Genomic DNA, 20264 nt, shown 5'->3' with positions numbered 1-20264 from the left:
GAGAGAGAAATGGAGGTAGCAACACCAAATTTGCAAAGACCATAACTCATAGCTCCGAACTCCAAATCAAGTGATTTTTGGGTCTAAGTTCAATAACTTTTCGAGATCTACAACTTTGATTCAATAATTTGGAAATTCCAACTCAAAAGCAGAAATTGAGCATGCACAGTACGGGTATAAAATCAGAGGAGAGAGAAAATTATTGTTTGGGGTTTTATTTTGGTTTTAAGGTTTCTCCCAATTCTTAACCACTTGGGTATTAAACTGAAATCTTGAAGAGAATAATTGATCTATGGAAAAATACACTTTGGCACTTGATTGAGAAGTTATGAAAGAAAGAGAGATGTTCTAGCATCTAGAGTAGGTACATGAGTGAGGAGAATAATTGTAATTAAAAATGGGTTTCTCTTTATTTCAAAGCTTAAAATCTTAACACAATGTCTCTATTTATATAAAATCCATACTAACTTATTTGTGCTTGGAACTTACTTTAGACGATAAAAATAATTCTCAAAGTAATTTCTTTACTAATATGAACATAGCTAACTTTGACTAAAACGTGTCTGAAAATATCGCTATTATACTTATCAAATCTCATTTATAAAGTCGTTATTAAACCTGCTTAAAATATGGCTATTACACTCTACCACCCTTAAAATATTTCGTCCTTGAAATTCGAAAAGTAAAACTTTAGATCATTTCAAACAAAAAGATCACATAAAACATATTTAACGAAAATCAATCAAATCAACTCATATTGAACTCCAACACCTCGAAAAAATTGATTCTGCAAAATATAATTACTCATTTTGAATCAAAAATCTCAATATAATTCGATCTTTCTCAAATAGCCACTCAAAGCTAAACTCCAACAAAACTTTTCACTTTTACAAATTTTCAATCTCAATATTGAACCTTCAACATCTCAATCTCTATTCCTCAACTCTTAACCAACCAATAACCCTAAGCAATTTCGAACAATCCCAAATATCTTTCTTAACTGTATGCCATGATATGAAGATCAGGACAACTCTAAAACAACCATGCTCTGATACCACCTGTAACAGCCCGCACTTTCGAGCTGCTAACTAATCACAATTAAGATACACAAAACATAATCAACACTTAACAAACCTCGAATTTACATTTATTCACACCTGTAACAGCCCGCACTTCCGAGCTGCTAACTAATCACAGTTAAGATACACAAAACACAATCAACACTTAACAAACCTCGAATTTGCATTTATTTACAGCGGAAACAAAACCTATAAAAACGATCCTGGATCTGTGGGATAGGGGCCCACAATATAACAACTTGAAAATCAAATAACAGATTACGAATACTTTGAAACAAAACATCTAACTTTAACCTCAGCCCACCATTTCATAGCATAAAACTCTTCTTCTTGATCAATAATCATATTCCACGACCTCGACATCAACCCTGCAAATCACTAACAATGAACTCTGCCCCCACCAGGACAGGTTCGAGAACAAAATCAGAAAACTGAGTACACACACTGTCCAACCAGAAATTCATTTTAGTTGCTTAAATATAGTTGTGCGGTTTATTACTCATCAAGTGGAACAATCCCAGACTTCAAAAATACTTTAAAATCAAATAGTTAGAAATGTTTCTATCACGACTCCAGCAACCCTTAACTAGAAAGTCCAATAAAGAGTACTCATACATATACTACAGATAATAAGTTCCTTGCCATAAGGACAATGTTCAACAACAGTTGAAATACATAAGCTCATCCCAAACCTCATTTTGGTGGCTTAAGACCATTCGTATACAATTCATGCTAGAATTCAGTATGCTTCACAAGTAAGGTACTTGTTTAAAAATTTCAGGATTACTATCCTTGCACAATCGTATTAAAGTAAGAATTTTTATCATGAAGATCACCACTTAGATCATTCAAAAACCCTTTGGGTCGATAGCATTTAATTTCATTGGGTAAAGCGAACACGAATAGAGAGGGGCTCCTTACACAAGGAGCCGACTGTCTCTAAGCTAATGGAGGTCGTCACCCCACTGTTTAAATATTTATGCTTGCATGCCTTAACCAGGACATGTCCCATTTTTATTATCTGCTGGACTTCACCCACCCAGCGAGGGTTCGAAAGGAGATCACCCATCCTCCAAGGGTTGTTGTTCATACCGTACCTTATTTGGTATCGGCCTTTACCCACTTGTATCCATAGTTTATTTACATAAATAGTTTAAATGCACAATTTTTCAATACCACACGTGTTTCAAAGAACACATATTTATCCATGAAGAGGAAAAATAATCACCACTACTATGGTGTTGCTAATCATTGCAAGACTTGGATCTTGTTTGAAATCTTTATTTTACGTCAACAATTTCACATATTAGTTACGTGTAAAGATATAAGGAAATAATCAATTCTTTACTGCTTGTAAAAGTCGTAGGCACTTAGTGTGCTCATTTAAACTTTACCAAAATGGTTGAGTTAACAAGAACATTTGGAACTTTTGTCAAAATAATTACAGCAAAAATACAGAACTTAAAATGAACATGACTTCCTGCTCGGTACTTCGAATTAGGAATTTCCAAAACTTAACCTCAATAACTTTTGGATCATGACTACTCAAAGGAACAATACCCGCTCAATAACACATATTGAGCATCTCGCTCCATAAATGTTGTTTACTTTTCCCCATAAAACAATAACTAAATCATAATGCTAATTTCTCAATAACACAAACTTATATCTTTCAAAACTTATACTCTTGTTCTTAATTTGTATCGCATACTCAATTCCACAGTGTATCAACGACTTAAACTCCGTCCGTAAATTAATAAAAACAAAACAAAGTTGAAATGTAACTAACATATCCAAAATACCTGAACCTCAATAATCTTATTATAACACAAACTCGAATCTCAAATAACCTCACTTACCTCAAATATTCTTTTAAAGGAAGTAATATACATAAAACGTATTCGAAATCAAATGTCTCTCCGCAGTCGAACCCATAACATAATCAAAATGTAAAATATGTTTCTCAAAGACTTATAAGATAACTATTATGGAGACCCAATTCTAAGCTCGTGCGATTAACCTGTAATGTTTTACTTGTAGACTATAAGGTATCCTCTAACATGTCTTGGCAATTCCCTTCATCATAATAGTTTCTCTTTGTATTTGGACTTCGATCTTTAACTTATAGCATCTAAATTATAGCATTCCAAAATTCTCGTGATATGAATTTTCCCCTTAAAGGTTTTCTTATTCCCAATACATGAACTTTCATTGCCAGAATATAATCTTATTACAGTATCATAAATCACCTACAATTACTATGGCAAGTCAAAATATCTCACTCCATATTCCAATACTCCACTCGTTGTCCTCATCCTTCTCAAATTTATAATTCAACAACCATACGTCCCCATGTATTTGTACTGAAAGCTCATATTAGCCTTAACACCATACGCTTAGTATTGTCATTATATAACTTTAATTACCATGCTCTCTATTATCTAGATTTATATTTTTCTTTCCCAATATCCATTTACATAATCTTACTTATCTTACTAGAAAATTATACCTTTAAACTTTCTTACTTAATCCAATTCCAGATATGACCTTTCATAACTTAAATATTGTAAGTTACACTTCTCTATTTCATATTCTTTTAAACCACCACCCATATCTTGATCCCTTATTTCTCTAATATGACCTTCACATTTCAGATCTTACTCCTCAATATTTAATATTTCGTCTCAAATACTTATTTTGGTTATAACATCTCTTGGACTCACAAAGCTATTGTAACCACTCTATTAACCCTTAGATTAATGTTGAACTTCCAAAATTCACTTCCAAATAATTAGATATCTAACTTGACTTTTATACATAACATTTTATACTCTTCCCACCTTCCCATTTCCTATTTTTACTTTCCAATTAGAAAATAAGACTCCTAAGCTCTTTTGCACTCCTCATTGATACCCATAATAGAAGTTTTCCAAACTCAGTTATCACCTTCCCTCGACTTAGTCAACATAACTCAAATTTAGTGTCTGATACTTCCCAAAACCATCACTCCAGCCCTTTTATATCGATATCACTATTACAAAACTCATTTATTTAACTCTATGTTACAACTTTGAGTGTTTCTCATTCCCTATATATATATACCTTCCAATATTATACTTTTATAGTCGTCTGATCTTTAAGAACCATATAATTTTTATATCGACAACTGACCCATTAATTGACGTTGGCACTCCAAAACTTACACAATCACCCAACTCCACTTTTCAAATAATAACTAACATTCTCAAATATAATTCTTCGATCTACTAATTTGTCCCACAACTACTTTGACATAACTTTCCAATATTACAAAACTCAAATTCCTCAAATAGTCCTTGTTGCTATCCTTCTATGACATAATGTAACCTTTTTAATCTGAACTTATTCTCCTTATAATAATAGTTCATACTATTCTAGTTCATAGTTTACTACATGTATATTTCCGTACTCAATAATAGTCCTCCAAAACTCATGTTATAGCGTACTCTGAAATTACAACCACAACTCCAAACCCATATCTTCCAACCTCTAATGCATGTATTTCGAAATGGGTAATCAAGCATCATAATTGATTTCTTAAAAATTCATACACGAAACTTGAACAAGAATTAATGTTACCAAGATGTGATACCGAGGTTCTCAACAACTTACAGGTATTATGTTCTTATAAAGTTTATACATTTATAACCATATATAAACGAACTCTTTTCTGAAATCATAATTGAGCTTCATAACCTTATCCATTCCCCTAATATATAACTCACTGAACTCATAGAATCAAACTTATAACTATTGAAAATATAGTGAAACTCTCATTTAGAACCAAATGTACATGCCTTATTCATATCACAAAACATGGTTCATCAAACAAATTTATACTATTGAGTCTCAAAACAACATAACTTATAGCCAATAGAACTTAACATGCGATTTAGTTCTACCTTTGTCTTAAAACTCATAAACATGTATTTCAGAAACCATATAGTACACAAATCACATTTTTAATACAACATAAGTTTAACTTATGAAAACATATCAAGATCAACTTATATAGTTTATATGATCAATCGAAATATCAATAATATATTTGAAAAGTGGAAGGACATGTGTGTACCTTTACACGATTCCCAATAATTCGACATTCTGGATAACCAACTATAGCTCGAACTTCATAAATTATCTCCATATACATACTCCAACATCGACCTCAAAACAATAACAACAATCATTAACCATCCTCACAACAATTTAGATAAACAAATTGAATTACTCATACTTTCTAAGCTCTTCCATGAACTAACCACCACAACTCTTATATACAACCCATTCTACTAATCCAACTCACAACATCAATTCCATCTCTAATTAACATCATTCTGATTTCAAAGAGTATTATCAAACGACATAATTTATAAAATCAGTTTTTATAAACTTACTTAAGAGGCTTACTTCATATTAGAAGCTTCAATCCAATAAGAAAGATAAAATATTCAACTTTAAGTTTAACAATTCTTATCATAATTATATTTGCTATTAATAACAAAATTGAGAACCAAGTTTATTTCTAAAATCAGAATATAAAATCCAATTGCACCACACTTGAATTGGAATAAAGGAGATGAGGGATTAAGAAAAATTAGCTTATACCTTCATATGTAAAGGAATACCAAAATAATGACAGCAACAAGGCAAGCAAGCCAATCACGGCAGCAGCGCAACATAAGATACAGCAGTAGTGCTGAACTTGTTTAAGGCGTAACTCATAGCTCCGAACTCCAAATTGAGCGATTTTTGTGCTCAAATTCATTAGCTCGAAGTGATCTACAACTTTGATTCAGAAACAAAGAGCAAAATTGGATTGCATGTTATAATAATTGAGGAAACAGATTGTCGGAATAAAAACAGAGGAGAGAGAAATGAAGATAGGAACACCAAACTTACAAAGACCATAACTCATAGCTCTGAACTCCAAATCAAGTGATTTTTGTGCCCAAATTCATTAGCTCGAATGATCTACAACTTTGATTCAGCAACAAAGAGCAAAATTGGATTGCATGTTGTAGATAATTGGGGAACAGATTGTCGAAATAAAACAAGAGGAGAGAAAATGGAGGTAGCAACACCAAATTTGCAAAGACCATAACTCATAGTTCCAAACTCCAAATCAAGTGATTTTTGGGTCTAAGTTCAATAACTTTTCGAGATCTACAACTTTGATTAAATAAGTTTGGTCAAATTCCAACTCCAAAATGCAGAAATTGAGCATGCACAGTACGGGTATAAAATCAGAGGAGAGAGAAAATTATTGTTTGGGTTTTATTTTGGTTTTAAGGTTTCTCCCAATTCTTAACCACTTGGGTCATTAAACTGAAATCTTGAAGAGAATAATTGATCTATGGGAAAAATACACTTTGGCACTTGATTGAGAAGTTATGAAAAGGAAAGAGATGTTCTAGCATCTAGAGTAGGTAGCATGAGTGAGGAGACAAAATTTGTAATTAAAAATGGGTTTCTCTTTATTTCAAAGCTTAAAATCCTTAACACAATGTCTCTTTATATAAAATCCATACTAACTTATTTGTGCTTGGAACTTAATTTAGACGATAAGAATAATTCTCAAAGTAATTTCTTTACTAATATGAACATCGCTAACTTTGACTAAAACGTGTCTGAAAATATCAGCTATTATACTTATCAAATCTCATTTATAAAGTCGTTATTAAACCTGCTTAAAATATCGGCTATTACACTCTACCACCCTTAAAATAATTTCGTCCTTGAAATTCGAAAACGTAAAACTTTAGATCATTTCAAACAAAAAGATCACATAAAACATATTTAACGAAAATCAATCAAATCAACTCATATTGAACTCCAACACCTCGAAAAAACAATTGATTCTGCAAAATATAATTACTCATTTTGAATCAAAAATCTCAATATAATTCGATCTTTCTCAAATAGCCACTCAAAGCTAAACTCCAACAAAACTTTTCACTTTTACAAATTTTCAATCTCAATATTGAACCTTCAACATCTCAATCTCTATTCCTCAACTCTTAACCAACCAATAACCCTAAGCAATTTCGAACAATCCCAAATATCTTTCTTAACTCGTATGCCATGATATGAAGATCAGGACAACTCTAAAACAACCATGCTCTGATACCACCTGTAACAGCCCGCACTTTCGAGCTGCTAACTAATCACAATTAAGATACACAAAACATAATCAACACTTAACAAACCTCGAATTTACATTTATTCACACCTGTAACAGCCCGCACTTCCGAGCTGCTAACTAATCACAGTTAAGATACACAAAACACAATCAACACTTAACAAACCTCGAATTTGCATTTATTTACAGCGGAAACAAAACCTATAAAAACGATCCTGGATCTGTGGGTCAGGGGCCCACAATATAACAACTTGAAAACCAAATAACAGATTACGAATACTTTGAAACAAAACATCTAACTTTAACCTCAGCCCACCATTTCATAGCATAAAACTCTTCTTCTTGATCAATAATCATATTCCACGACCTCGACATCAACCCTGCAAATCACTAACAATGAACTCTGCCCCCACCAGGACAGGTTCGAAGAACAAAATCAGAAAACTGAGTACACACACTGTCCAACCAGAAATTCATTTTAGTTGCTTAAAATATAGTTGTGCGGTTTATTACTCATCAAGTGGAACAATCCCAGACTTCAAAAATACTTAAAATCAAATAGTTAGAAATGTTTCTATCACGACTCCAGCAACCCTTAACTAGAAAGTCCAATAAAGAGTACTCATACATATACTACTGATAATAAGTTCCTTGCCATAAGGACAATGTTCAACAACAGTTGAAATACATAAGCTCATCCCCAAACCTCATTTTGGTGGCTTAAGACCATTCGTATACAATTCATGCTAGAATTCAGTATGCTTCACAAGTAAGGTACTTGTTTAAAAATTTCAGGATTACTATCCTTGCACAATCGTATTAAAGTAAGAATTTTTATCATGAAGATCACCACTTAGATCATTCAAAAACCCTTTGGGTCGATAGCATTTAATTTCATTGGGTAAAGCGAACACGAATAGAGAGGGGCTCCTTACACAAGGAGCCGACTGTCTCTAAGCTAATGGAGGTCGTCACCCCACTGTTTAAATATTTATGCTTGCATGCCTTAACCAGGACATGTCCCATTTTTATTATCTGCTGGACTTCACCCACCCAGCGAGGGTTCGAAAGGAGATCACCCATCCTCCAAGGTTGTTGTTCATACCGTACCTTATTTGGTATCGGCCTTTACCCACTTGTATCAATAGTTTATTTACATAAATAGTTTAAATGCACAATTTTTCAATACCACACGTGTTTCAAAGAACACATATTTATCCATGAAGAGGAAAAATAATCACCACTACTATGGTGTTGCTAATCATTGCAAGACTTGGATCTTGTTTTGAAATCTTTATTTTACGTCAACAATTTCACATATTAGTTACGTGTAAAGATATAAGGAAATAATCAATTCTTTACTGCTTGTAAAAGTCGTATAGACACTTAGTGTGCTCATTTAAACTTTACCAAAATGGTTGAGTTAACAAGAACATTTGGAACTTTTGTCAAAATAATTACAGCAAAAATACAGAACTTAAAATGAACATGACTTCCTGCTCGGTACTTCGAATTAGGAATTTCCAAAACTTAACCTCAATAACTTTTGGATCATGACTACTCAAAGGAACAATACCCGCTCAATAACACATATTGAGCATCTCGCTCCATAAATGTTGTTTACTTTTCCCCATAAAACAATAACTAAATCATAATGCTAATTTCTCAATAACACAAACTTATATCTTTCAAAACTTATACTCTTGTTCTTAATTTGTATCGCATACTCAATTCCACAGTGTATCAACGACTTAAACTCTCGTCCGTAAATTAATATAAAACAAAACAAAGTTGAAATGTAACTAACATATCCAAAATACCTGAACCTCAATAATCTTATTATAACACAAACTCGAATCTCAAATAACCTCACTTACCTCAAATATTCTTTTAAAGGATGTAATATACATAAAACGTATTCGAAATCAAATGTCTCTCCGCAGTCGAACCCATAACATAATCAAAATGTAAAATATGTTTCTCAAAGACTTATAAGATAACTATTATGGAGACCCAATTCTAAGCTCGTGCGATTAACCTGTAATGTTTTACTTGTAGACTATAAGGTATCCTCTAACATGTCTTGGCAATTCCCTTCATCATAATAGTTTCTCTTTGTATTTGGACTTCGATCTTTAACTTATAGCATCTAAATTATAGCATTCCAAAATTCTCGTGATATGAATTTTCCCCTTAAAGGTTTTGTTATTCCTAATACATAAACTTTCATTGCCAGAATATAATCTTATTACAGTATCATAAATCACCTACAATTACTATGGCAAGTCAAAATATCTCACTCCATATGTCCTAATACTCCACTCGTTGTCCTCATCCTTCTCAAATTTATAATTCAACAACCATACGTCCCCATGTATTTGTACTGAAAGCTCATATTAGCCTTAACACCATACGCTTAGTATTGTCATTATATAACTTTAATTACCATGCTCTCTATTATCTAGATTTATATTTTTCTTTCCCAATATCCATTTACATAATCTTACTTATCTTACTAGAAAATTATACCATTAAACTTTCTTACTTAATCCAATTCCAGATATGACCTTTCATAACTTAAATATTGTAAGTTACACTTCTCTATTTCATATTCTTTTAAACCACCACCCATATCTTGATCCCTTATTTCTCTATGACCTTCACATTTCAGATCTTACTCCTCAATATTTAATATTTCGTCTCAAATACTTATTTTGGTTATAACATCTCTTGTACTCACAAAGCTATTGTAACCACTCTATTAACCCTTAGATTAATGTTGAACTTCCAAAATTCACTTCCAAATAATTAGATATCTAACTTGACTTTTATACATAACATTTTATACTCTTCCACCTTCCCATTTCCTATTTTTACTTATCCAATTAGAAAATAAGACTCCTAAGCTCTTTTGCACTCCTCATTGATACCCATAATAGAAGTTTTCCAAACTCAGTTATCACCTTCCCTCGACTTAGTCAAGATAACTCAAATTTAGTGTCTGATACTTCCCAAAACCATCACTCCAGCCCTTTTATATCGATATCACTATTACAAAACTCATTTATTTAACTCTATGTTACAACTTTGAGTGTTTCTCATTCCCTATATATATATATACCTCCCAATATATACTTTTATAGCCGTCTGATCTTTAAGAACCATATAATTTTTATATCGACAACTGACCCATTAATTGACGTTGGCACTCCAAAACTTACACAATCACCCAACTCCACTTTTCAAATAATAACTAACATTCTCAAATATAATTCTTCGATCTACTAATTTGTCCCACAACTACTTTGACATAACTTTTCAAATTCCTCAAATAGTCCTTGTTGCTATCCTTCTATGACATAATGTAACCTTTTTAATCTGAACTTATTCTCCTTATAATAATAGTTCATACTATTTTAGTTCATAGTTTACTACATGTATATTTCCGTACTCGAATAATAGTCCTCCAAAACTCATGTTATAGCGTACTCTGAAATTACAACCACAACTCCAAACCCATATCTTCCAACCTCTAATGCATGTATTTCGAAATGGGTAATCAAGCATCATAATTGATTCCATAAAAATTCATACACGAAACTTGAACAAGAATTAATGTTACCAAGATGTGATACCGAGGTTCTCAACAACTTACAGGTATTATGTTCTTATAAAGTTTATACATTTATAACCATATATAAACGAACTCTTTTCTGAAATCATAATTGAGCTTCATAACCTTATCCATTCCCCTAATATATAACTCACTGAACTCATAGAATCAAACTTATAACTATTGAAAATATAGTGAAACTCTCATTTAGAACCAAATGTACATGCCTTATTCATATCACAAAACATGGTTCATCATACAAATTTATACTATTGAGTCTCAAAACAACATAACTTATAGCCAATAGAACTTAACATGCGATTTAGTTCTACCTTTGTCTTAAAACTCATAAACATGTATTTCAGAAACCATATAGTACACAAATCACATTTTTAATACAACATAAGTTTAACTTATGAAAACATATCAAGATCAACTTATATAGTTTATATGATCAATCGAAATATCAATAATATATTTGAAAAGTGGAATGACATGTGTGTACCTTTACACGATTCCCAATAATTCGACATTCTGGATAACCAACTATAGCTCGAACTTCATAAATTATCTCCATATACATACTCCAACATCGACCTCAAAACAATAACAACAATCATTAACCATCCTCACAACAATTTAGATAAACAAATTGAATTACTCATACTTTCTAAGCTCTTCCATGAACTAACCACCACAACTCTTATATACAACCCATTCTACTAATCCAACTCACAACATCAATTCCATCTCTAATTAACATCATTCTGATTTCAAAGAGTATTATCAAACGACATAATTTATTAAATCAGTTTTTATAAACTTACTTAAGAGGCTTACTTCATATTAGAAGCTTCAATCCAATAAGAAAGATAAAATATTCAATCTTTAAGTTTAACAATTCTTATCATAATTATATTTGCTAATTAATAACAAAATTGAGAACCAAGTTTATTTCTAAAATCAGAATATAAAATCCAATTGCACCACACTTGAATTGGAATAAAGGAGATGAGGGATTAAGAAAAATTAGCTTATACCTTCACATGTAAAGGAATACCAAAATAATGACAGCAACAAGGCAAGCAAGCCAATCACGGCAGCAGCGCAACACAAGATACAACAATAGTGCTGAACTTGTTTAAGGCGTAACTCATAGCTCCGAACTCCAAATTGAGCGATTTTTGTTCTCAAATTCATTAGCTCGAAGTGATCTACAACTTTGATTCAGAAACAAAGAGCAAAATTGGATTGCATGTTATATATAATTGAGGAAACAGATTGTCGGAATAAAAACAGAGGAGAGAGAAATGAGGATAGGAACACCAAACTTACAAAGACCATAACTCATAGCTCTGAACTCCAAATCAAGTGATTTTTGTGCCCAAATTCATTAGCTCGAAGTGATCTACAACTTTGATTCAGCAACAAAGAGTAAAATTTGTTGGAACATTTATAGGGTAATGGGTTTGAAACTCATAAAGGTATGTACTTGAAGAGGAGGAGGTCTAGTATGCAAAAGGCTAGAGTGCATCAAGTGACAAAACGCATTGATAAACCAAGGGAGACAGAAGACTGGCCGCGAGTCGCGACAACCGTCGCGAGTCGCGACGCGTCTTCTGCCTTGGAAAGCGAAAAATTGCCTCGACGGTTTTATATCCGTTGTGATGCTTTGTTGATCATTTTAATGACTTTTAAGGTCCTTTAATCAGTAGATTAAAGACCTTTGATGAGTGATTAAAATGGGGGTTATGTGATTAACCTCTCTAGTCAATGTGATTAAGATGGGGGTTATGTGATTAACCTCCCTAGTCAATGAAAGGTTTATTCTTCCTATATAAACCTTGGGATTCCTATGAGTGAGGGGTTAGAAGAAAAATCAGATTTTCTATACTCTCAAAACTTCTTGCTTATGCTTAAGAGAAACTTGCAATCTTCTCTTGAGTGTTCTTCACAAACACAAAAACACAAGTTCTTGTTGATTCACTTAGAAGATCATCTAAGTGGATTGTTTCTCTCCATTGTATCTCATTAGTTATTTCGTGTTAACCCGGTGATCCTAGAGGGGCGAAATTAAACTAATAGGAAAGCGTAGTTTCCGTGCCTTGGAGTGGATATCCGGTTCTCTCATTGATCACACCTCTAACAATCTATTAGTTTAATTTTTTTCTTTTCGGATATGGCTCAATCACTCAAGGACATGACTATGAACTTCCAAAAGTTGGATAAGTTTGAGGGGGTGGGCTATCGGAGGTGGCAAAAGAAGATGCACTTCTTGTTGACCGCTTTGAATGTGGTGTATGTTTTATCAACTCCTATGCCACCACTCCCGGAAGATGGAGAGGAAGAGCCTCTTGAGACTACTAGGAAGAGGATCAAGTGGGAGAATGATGACTACATTTGTCGTGGTCATATTCTCAACTCTCTCACCGACCCGTTGTTTGATCTCTACCAAAATGTGGAGAGTGCAAAGGAACTTTGGGATGCTCTTGAGGCCAAGTACATTTCGGAAGATGCTTCAAGTAAGAAATTCCTTGTTAGTAATTTTAATTCTTTTAAAATGACTAATGATCGGCCTATTATGGAGCAATTCCATGAGGTTCATCATATTTTGAACCAAATAAGATCACATGGTATGGTGATGGATGAGGCAATTGCGGTTGCCTCAATCATTGACAAATTACCAAATTCTTGGAAAGATACAAAACATCTTTTAAAACATAAAAAGGAAGACATGTCCATGGAGCAATTAGGAACTCATCTTCGTATTGAAGAGGGGATCCGGGCTCAAGATGGGGTTAAGGATACTACTCCTAGTATTCCTAAATCTACCGTTAATTTGGTAGAGGTTGGTGGGTCTAGTAAGACCAAGAAATCCAACAAAAACAACAACAACAATAACAAAACCAATGTTGCAAACAAGAAGAGGAAGACCCTCTCTTGTTGGATATGCAATGGTCCTCATCTTAAGAGGGATTGTCCTTCTAACAACAAGAAGAAGACAAAGAACACACAACCTAGTGTTGTTCAAAACCAAGGTAACAATGCACATGTTAATGTAATTGAAGAAATGCATTTTGTTGCTATGATTTCTGAAATTATGTGTGTGCAGGTTGATGATTCTTGGTGGATAGATTCGGGAGCCTCTAGACATGTGTGCAATAACAAGGATTTCTTCAAGTCTTTGAAAGATTTGGATGATGGTCCAATCTTGTATATGGGGAATGATTCTACGGTAAAGGCTAGAGGATAGGCCAAGTAGAATTTTGTTAACCTCGGGAAAGACTTTAACTCTCCGGGATGTTGTGTATGTACCGGAAGTTAGGAAGAATCTTGTGTCAGGAGGTCTCTTGAATAAGTATGGTTTTAAAGTTGTTTTTGAGTCGGATAAATTTGTACTTTCCAAGGGTGGTATTTTTGTTGGACAAGGTTTCTTTTGTAATGGAATGTTTAAATTTAGTATTGATAATAAAATTGGTACTAGTTCTATTTACATGCTTGATGTTTCTTCTCTATGGCACAATCGTTTATGTCATGTGAATTATCGTAGATTATATGACATGTCTAAAATGGGGTTGATACCTCCTTTCGATTTAAAGTTAGAGAAGTGTCACACTTGCGTGCTAAATAAAATTACAAAAAATCCTTATCCTAGTGTGACTAGACAAACGGTATTGCTTGAATTGGTGCATAGTGACTTGTGTGACTTTCATAGTTCACCTTCTTTAGGAAATAAAAATATATTGTAACTTTTATTGATGATTTTTCAAGGTTTTGTTACATATATTTATTATTTACTAAAGATGAAGCACTAGAAAAGTTTAAGACCTTTAAAATCGAAGTGGAACTCCAACTTAATCAAAAGATTAAAAGACTTCGAACGGATAGGGGTGGTGAATATTATAATCCAAGTTATTTTAGTTCCATTGGTGTAATTCATGAAACAACCGCCCCATACTCACCTCAAAGTAATGGTATAGCGGAAAGGAAAAATAGGGTCCTAAAAGAAATGGTTAATACCATGCTTTCTAATTCGGGTCTTAATGACGGTTTTTGGGGTGATGCAATTTTAACTGCATGTTACATTTTAAATCGAGTTCCTAATAAAAGGAATAAGACTACCCCTTATGAACTTTGGTGTAATAAAAAGCCTAATCTCAATTACCTTAAGGTATGGGGTTGTAGGGCAATTGTCAAATTGACGGAACCTAAAAGGAAAACTTTAGGTGAAAAAGGAATTGATTGCATTTTTATAGGCTATGCGGTACATAGCAAAGCCTATAGGTTTTATGTCATTGAGCCCAATGACTTTGTCTCTATTCACTCCGTGATAGAGTCAAGGGATGCAATATTTGATGAGACTAGATTCTCATCGATTCCAAGACCAAAGGACATGATACCTAGTACTAGTTCCAATGTTGTAGATGACATTTCAAATGATCATGATACTACAACACCGGAAATTAGGAAAAGTAAACGAATTAGAAAAGAGAAATCTTTTGGACCGGATTTTCAACTATATTTAGTTGAAGGGTCAAGGGAGTCAATTTCGACTCAAATTTCATATTGTTACAATATGGAGGAGGATCCTAGGTCCTTTGATGAGGCTATGAAGTCTCATGATTCTGCTTTCTGGAAAGAGGCAGTGAATGATGAAATGGATTCTATAATGGGTAATCACACTTGGATTTTAGCTAATTTACCTCCCGGTTGCAAACCCCTAGGTTGTAAATGGATTTTTGTAAGGAAAAAGAAAATCGATGGAACCATACTAAAACATAAGGCCCGGTTAGTGGTCCAAGGTTTTAGGCAAAGATATGGTATCGATTACTTTGATACTTATGCTCCAGTAGCTAGAATAGCTACTATTAGACTATTGATAGCATTAGCTGCGATTCATGGTCTAGTAATTCACCAAATGGATGTAAAAACTGCTTTTCTTAATGGTGAATTGGAGGAGGAAGTGTACATGAATCAACCTGAAGGGTTTGTGGTAAAGGTCGAAACTAAAGTTTGCAAATTAGTTAGATCTTTGTATGGTCTTAAACAAGCACCTAAGCAATGGCATCAAAAATTTGATGAAGTTGTGTTGTCTAGTGGGTTCAAAATAAATCAGTCCGATAAGTGTGTATATAGCAAATTTGATAATAACGGTAAAGGAGTTATAATTTGCTTATATGTTGATGATATGCTTATTTTTGGGACTGATTTGGAACAAGTGGAAAAGACCAAAGTCTTCCTTTCCTCTAGCTTCTCCATGAAAGATTTGGGTGAAGCGGATGTTATTCTAGGTATTAGAATAATAAGAGGGAAAGGGTCGTTTTCTTTATCACAATCTCATTATATTGAGAAAGTGGTCAAGAGGTATAATGAGTCAAATTCGACTCATTTTGCTACTCCTATGGATCCTAGTATTCACTTGGTTCCGAGTAGTGGTACTCCAATTTCACAATTGGAGTATGCAAGCTTAATTGGAAGCTTGATGTATGCTATGACTAGCACTCGGCCGGATATAGCCTTTGCTATTGGCAAGCTCAGTAGGTATACTAGTAATCCTAGTATGTTGCATTGGCAAGCATTGAGAAGAGTGTTAAGGTACTTGAATAAGACCTTGGATTATGTCATAACATAATTGAGAACCTTCTATCTTAGAAGGTTACTCGGATGCTAGTTGGATTTCGAATAAGGAAGATTATTCATCCACTAGTGGTTGGGTGTTTCTTCTTGGAGGAGGTGCCATTTCATGGGCATCCAAGAAGCAAACATGTATAACGGATTCCACTATGGCATCGGAATTCATTGCTTTGGCTTCTTGTTGCCAAGAAGCGGAATGGCTAAGGAATGTGTTGAGTGAGGTGGACTTATGGGTGAAACCAATGTCACCTCTTGCTATCCATTGTGATAGTGCATCAACCATAGCTAAAGCATATAGTGAAGTCTACAATGGCAAGTCAAGGCACATTGGAGTTAGACATAGCTATGTGCGGGAAATGATAAGGAATAGTTGTATAACTATTAATTTTGTTCGGTCTAGTTTGAACTTGGCGGATACGTTTACAAAACCGTTGTCAAGGGAACTAGTGAACAAAATGAACAAAGGGATGGGTCTTAAGCCTATTGATCAACCTATGGTGAAGGAAAACTCTATTTGATGTCTAATACAACGTTAGATCTCAAATTCAAGGAGGATAGTACTTCTCTAAGAGGTTGGGAGCACTTGTTTAATACATCCCGAGGTTAGTGCTTGTTGCTACAATGATAAAGAGGTTGAATTTTATTCTTAATAAATCTTTGATAAGGTGCTCAATTGTAGGAGCATGTCCGGAAAGATTTACCTATGTAAGCTAGAAGTTTGGCCGCTTCATCAAGTCTAGGCTTGACTTGGAATGCTTATGAATGGATATGGACACCAAGGCTTCATAGGTGTCGGAGGTTTTAAGAACCTAGTTTATGTTTGTGTGTATTAGTAACTTCAATAATTTGTAATGGTTATATGATTCAAAGCTTTGTCTATCATTATGATCTAAATTATTGTAAAGATTACTTTTACTAAATGGAAATTCAATCGTTAGATATTTCCATGATGCATGAACATGTGTGTTTGCGATTTATAGCAAGTTGAAAAACTTTTCAACATTACCCTATAAATGGGAGGAGGATTGTTGGAACATTTATAGGGTAATGGGTTTGAAACTCATAAGGTATGTACTAGAAGAGGAGGAGGTCTAGTATGCAAAAGGCTAGAGTGCATCAAGTGGCAAAACGCATTGATAAACCAAGGGAGACAGAAGACTGGCCGTGAGTCGCGACAACCGTCGCGAGTCGCGACCAGTGGCCCGTCGCGAGTCGCGACAGGCGTCGCGGGTCGCGACCAGCGCCTCGCGAGCTTTTTCGCGAGTCGCGACGCGTCTTCTGCCTTGGAATGCGAAAAATTGCCTCGACGGTTTTATATCCGTTGTGATGCTTTGTTGATCATTTTAATGACTTTTAAGGTCCTTTAATCAGTAGATTAAAGACCTTTGATGAGTGATTAAAATGGGGGTTATGTGATTAACCTCTCTAGTCAATGTGATTAAGATGGGGTTATGTGATTACCTCCCTAGTCAATGAAAGGTTTATTCTTCCTATATAAACCTTGGGATTCCTATGAGTGAGGGGTTAGAAGAAAAATCAGATTTTCTATACTTCTCAAACACTTCTTGCTTTGCTTAAGAGAAACCTTGCAATCTTCTCTTGAGTGTTCTTCACAAACACAAAAACACAAGTTCTTGTTGATTCACTTAGAAGATCATCTAAGTGGATTGTTTCTCTCCATTGTATCTCATTAGTTATTTCGTGTTAACCCGGTGATCCTAGAGGGGCGAAATTAAACTAATAGGAAAGCGTAGTTTCCGTGCCTTGGAGTGGATATCCGGTTCTCTCATTTATCACACCTCTAACAAAATTGGATTGAATGTTATAGATAATTGGGGAAACAGATTGTCGAAATAAAACAGAGGAGAGAGAAATAGAGGTAGCAACACCAAATTTGCAAAGACCATAACTCATAGCTCCGAACTCCAAATCAAGTGATTTTTGGGTCTAAGTTCAATAACTTTTCGAGATCTACAACTTTGTTCCAATAAGTTTGGTCAAATTCCAACTCCAAAATGCAGAAATTGAGCATGCACAGTACGGGTATAAAATCAGAGGAGAGAGAAAATTATTGTTTGGGATTTTATTTTGGTTCTATGGTTTCTCCCAATTCTTAACCACTTGGGTCATTAAACTGAAATCTTGAAGAGAATTATTGATCTATGGGAAAAATACACTTTGGCACTTGATTGAGAAGTTATGAAAAGGAGAGAGAGATGTTCTAGCATCTAGAGTAGGTAGCATGACTGAGGAGACATAATTTGTAATTAAAAATGGGGTTCTCTTTATTTCAAAGCTTAAAATCCTTAACACAATGTCTCTATTATATAAAATCCATACTAACTTATTTGTGCTTGGAACTTACTTTAGACGCTAAAATAATTCTCAAAGTAATTTCTTTACTAATATGAACATAGCTAACTTTGACTAAAACGTGTCTGAAAATATCAGCTATTATACTTATCAAATCTCATTTATAAAGTCGTTATTAAACCTGCTTAAAATATAGGCTATTACAATGGTAATGATCAATTAAGTATATTAGATGCTTATATATCTTCTATTATGGGCAAGATTATGAGGTGATTTTGTAGCCTAATTTGAGCCCTCTTGGTCGGCTATTAGAGGAGAGAAATGAGAAGAAATCTCTCACTTGCAACCTTGGGAAAAACCGGCCAAAGAGAGAAAAGAGAAGAAAAGAAGTTATTCTTATTTTGTTCTTCTTAAAACACAAATAAAGTGAGAAGAGTGTTCTCAATACGAACTAGCATTCCATCAAGCTTGTCACTATGTGGACTATCAATGGAGGGCTTGGATCTTATTAGAGACAAATCCTCAATATCAATAGAAACCACGAGCGTTCTATTGAACGATACTTAACGGTAGGTCATCAATTCTATTAATTTAATACATGTCAATGTGAATATCGATCCTTTGTATTTTTTCTAAGTGTACATAAAATAGTTTATTTTTTTTAGCCATTTAGAATACCTATATTCCTATAATGGTATCAGAGCCAAATTCATATACATGTATTGGTCAATTAATGTTCTATGATGATATGAATTTGTGTATTTATCAAGATAATGAATAAATATGCAAATTTGGGCAATAAAAAATGGTTTTTTTTAATGCTTCTATTACCCACGGCACTATGGGTTTATTGTCCAGAAAATTTCAAAATTTTTTATTATTATTTGTTATATATGTTCATTTATTCAATTTTATTGAACTAAAATCGGTTTATTGGTCTTTTGATATCAAAATTGTACAAAAATAATTTGTAACCAAATAGAACCCATTATTGATTTGAGATATTGATAGGGTGAATACCCAGCCTATTCAATGCTAGGCATAATGAGTATAAGGGCCTCAAAAAATCTCTTTTCGTCCTATGAACTTTAAGGTGTATGAAGTTTCATTTGGATTCTTTAAGCAGAACGATAGAGACTCCATTTAATTTTAAAATTGATCTAGGCCAAAGGCAGACCTACGTCAAGATAACTCTTCTTTGAAACACTTTGGTAGTGCTTTTGAATCAAAATTCAATAAATAATGAATCGGAGCACATGGAACCCTTTTCTTTCTATCAAGAAAAAATATGGTGGACTAGCTGATATTTATATCAGTTAATGAAAGAGCCCAAAAATTTCACAAAGGCCACAACGTTCTCTAGGAGTGGGGATAATATTTTGAATTTTTTTGGTAATTATTTGATAATTAATTTTGAAATTTTAAACAATCAATATTTTCATTA

General features: G+C 33.7%; 1 protein-coding gene and 1 long non-coding RNA gene across 3 annotated transcripts; both read right to left on the bottom strand.

Moving 5' to 3' along the window:
• Positions 1-1125: 1125 nt before the first annotated feature.
• On the bottom strand, positions 1126-6167 carry LOC125492605 (uncharacterized). Of its 2 annotated transcripts, none has more exons than XM_057391249.1 (4): positions 6021-6167; positions 5727-5906; positions 5194-5285; positions 1126-1470 (listed from the first exon to the last, which is right to left on the bottom strand). In XM_057391249.1, the coding sequence occupies exons 1-4, from the start codon at positions 6034-6036 to the stop codon at positions 1414-1416; spliced, it is 345 nt and encodes a 114-aa protein (XP_057247232.1). In that variant the 5' UTR covers positions 6037-6167; the 3' UTR covers positions 1126-1413. The 2 variants fall into 2 exon arrangements, with proteins under 2 accessions (XP_057247232.1, XP_057247233.1); XM_057391250.1 differs by having other exon boundaries at positions 5727-5900.
• An 884-nt stretch (positions 6168-7051) lies between these two features.
• On the bottom strand, positions 7052-12315 carry LOC125492332 (uncharacterized). The gene is made up of 3 exons (XR_008967367.1): positions 12209-12315; positions 11379-12093; positions 7052-7663 (listed from the first exon to the last, which is right to left on the bottom strand). It is a non-coding gene; the product is annotated as an uncharacterized LOC125492332 (long non-coding RNA).
• Between the last annotated feature and the right edge of the window lie 7949 nt (positions 12316-20264).

This window comes from Beta vulgaris, chromosome 8 (genome assembly GCF_026745355.1).
Source record: "Beta vulgaris subsp. vulgaris cultivar EL10 chromosome 8, EL10.2, whole genome shotgun sequence".
NCBI lineage: Eukaryota > Viridiplantae > Streptophyta > Magnoliopsida > Caryophyllales > Amaranthaceae > Beta > Beta vulgaris.
This window is presented reverse-complemented; position numbering and strand designations above follow the sequence as displayed.

Bases quoted from the DNA above. Each gene is read 5' to 3' on its own strand.
- LOC125492605 (XM_057391249.1), bottom strand. The intron at 5,286-5,726 runs GTATAAGCTAAT...TATTGTTTTGAG, and splicing joins GTATTCCTTTACATATGAAG to GTCGATGTTGGAGTATGTAT. The intron at 1,471-5,193 runs GTACACACATGT...TGGTGGGGGCAG, and splicing joins TTATTGGGAATCGTGTAAAG to AGTTCATTGTTAGTGATTTG.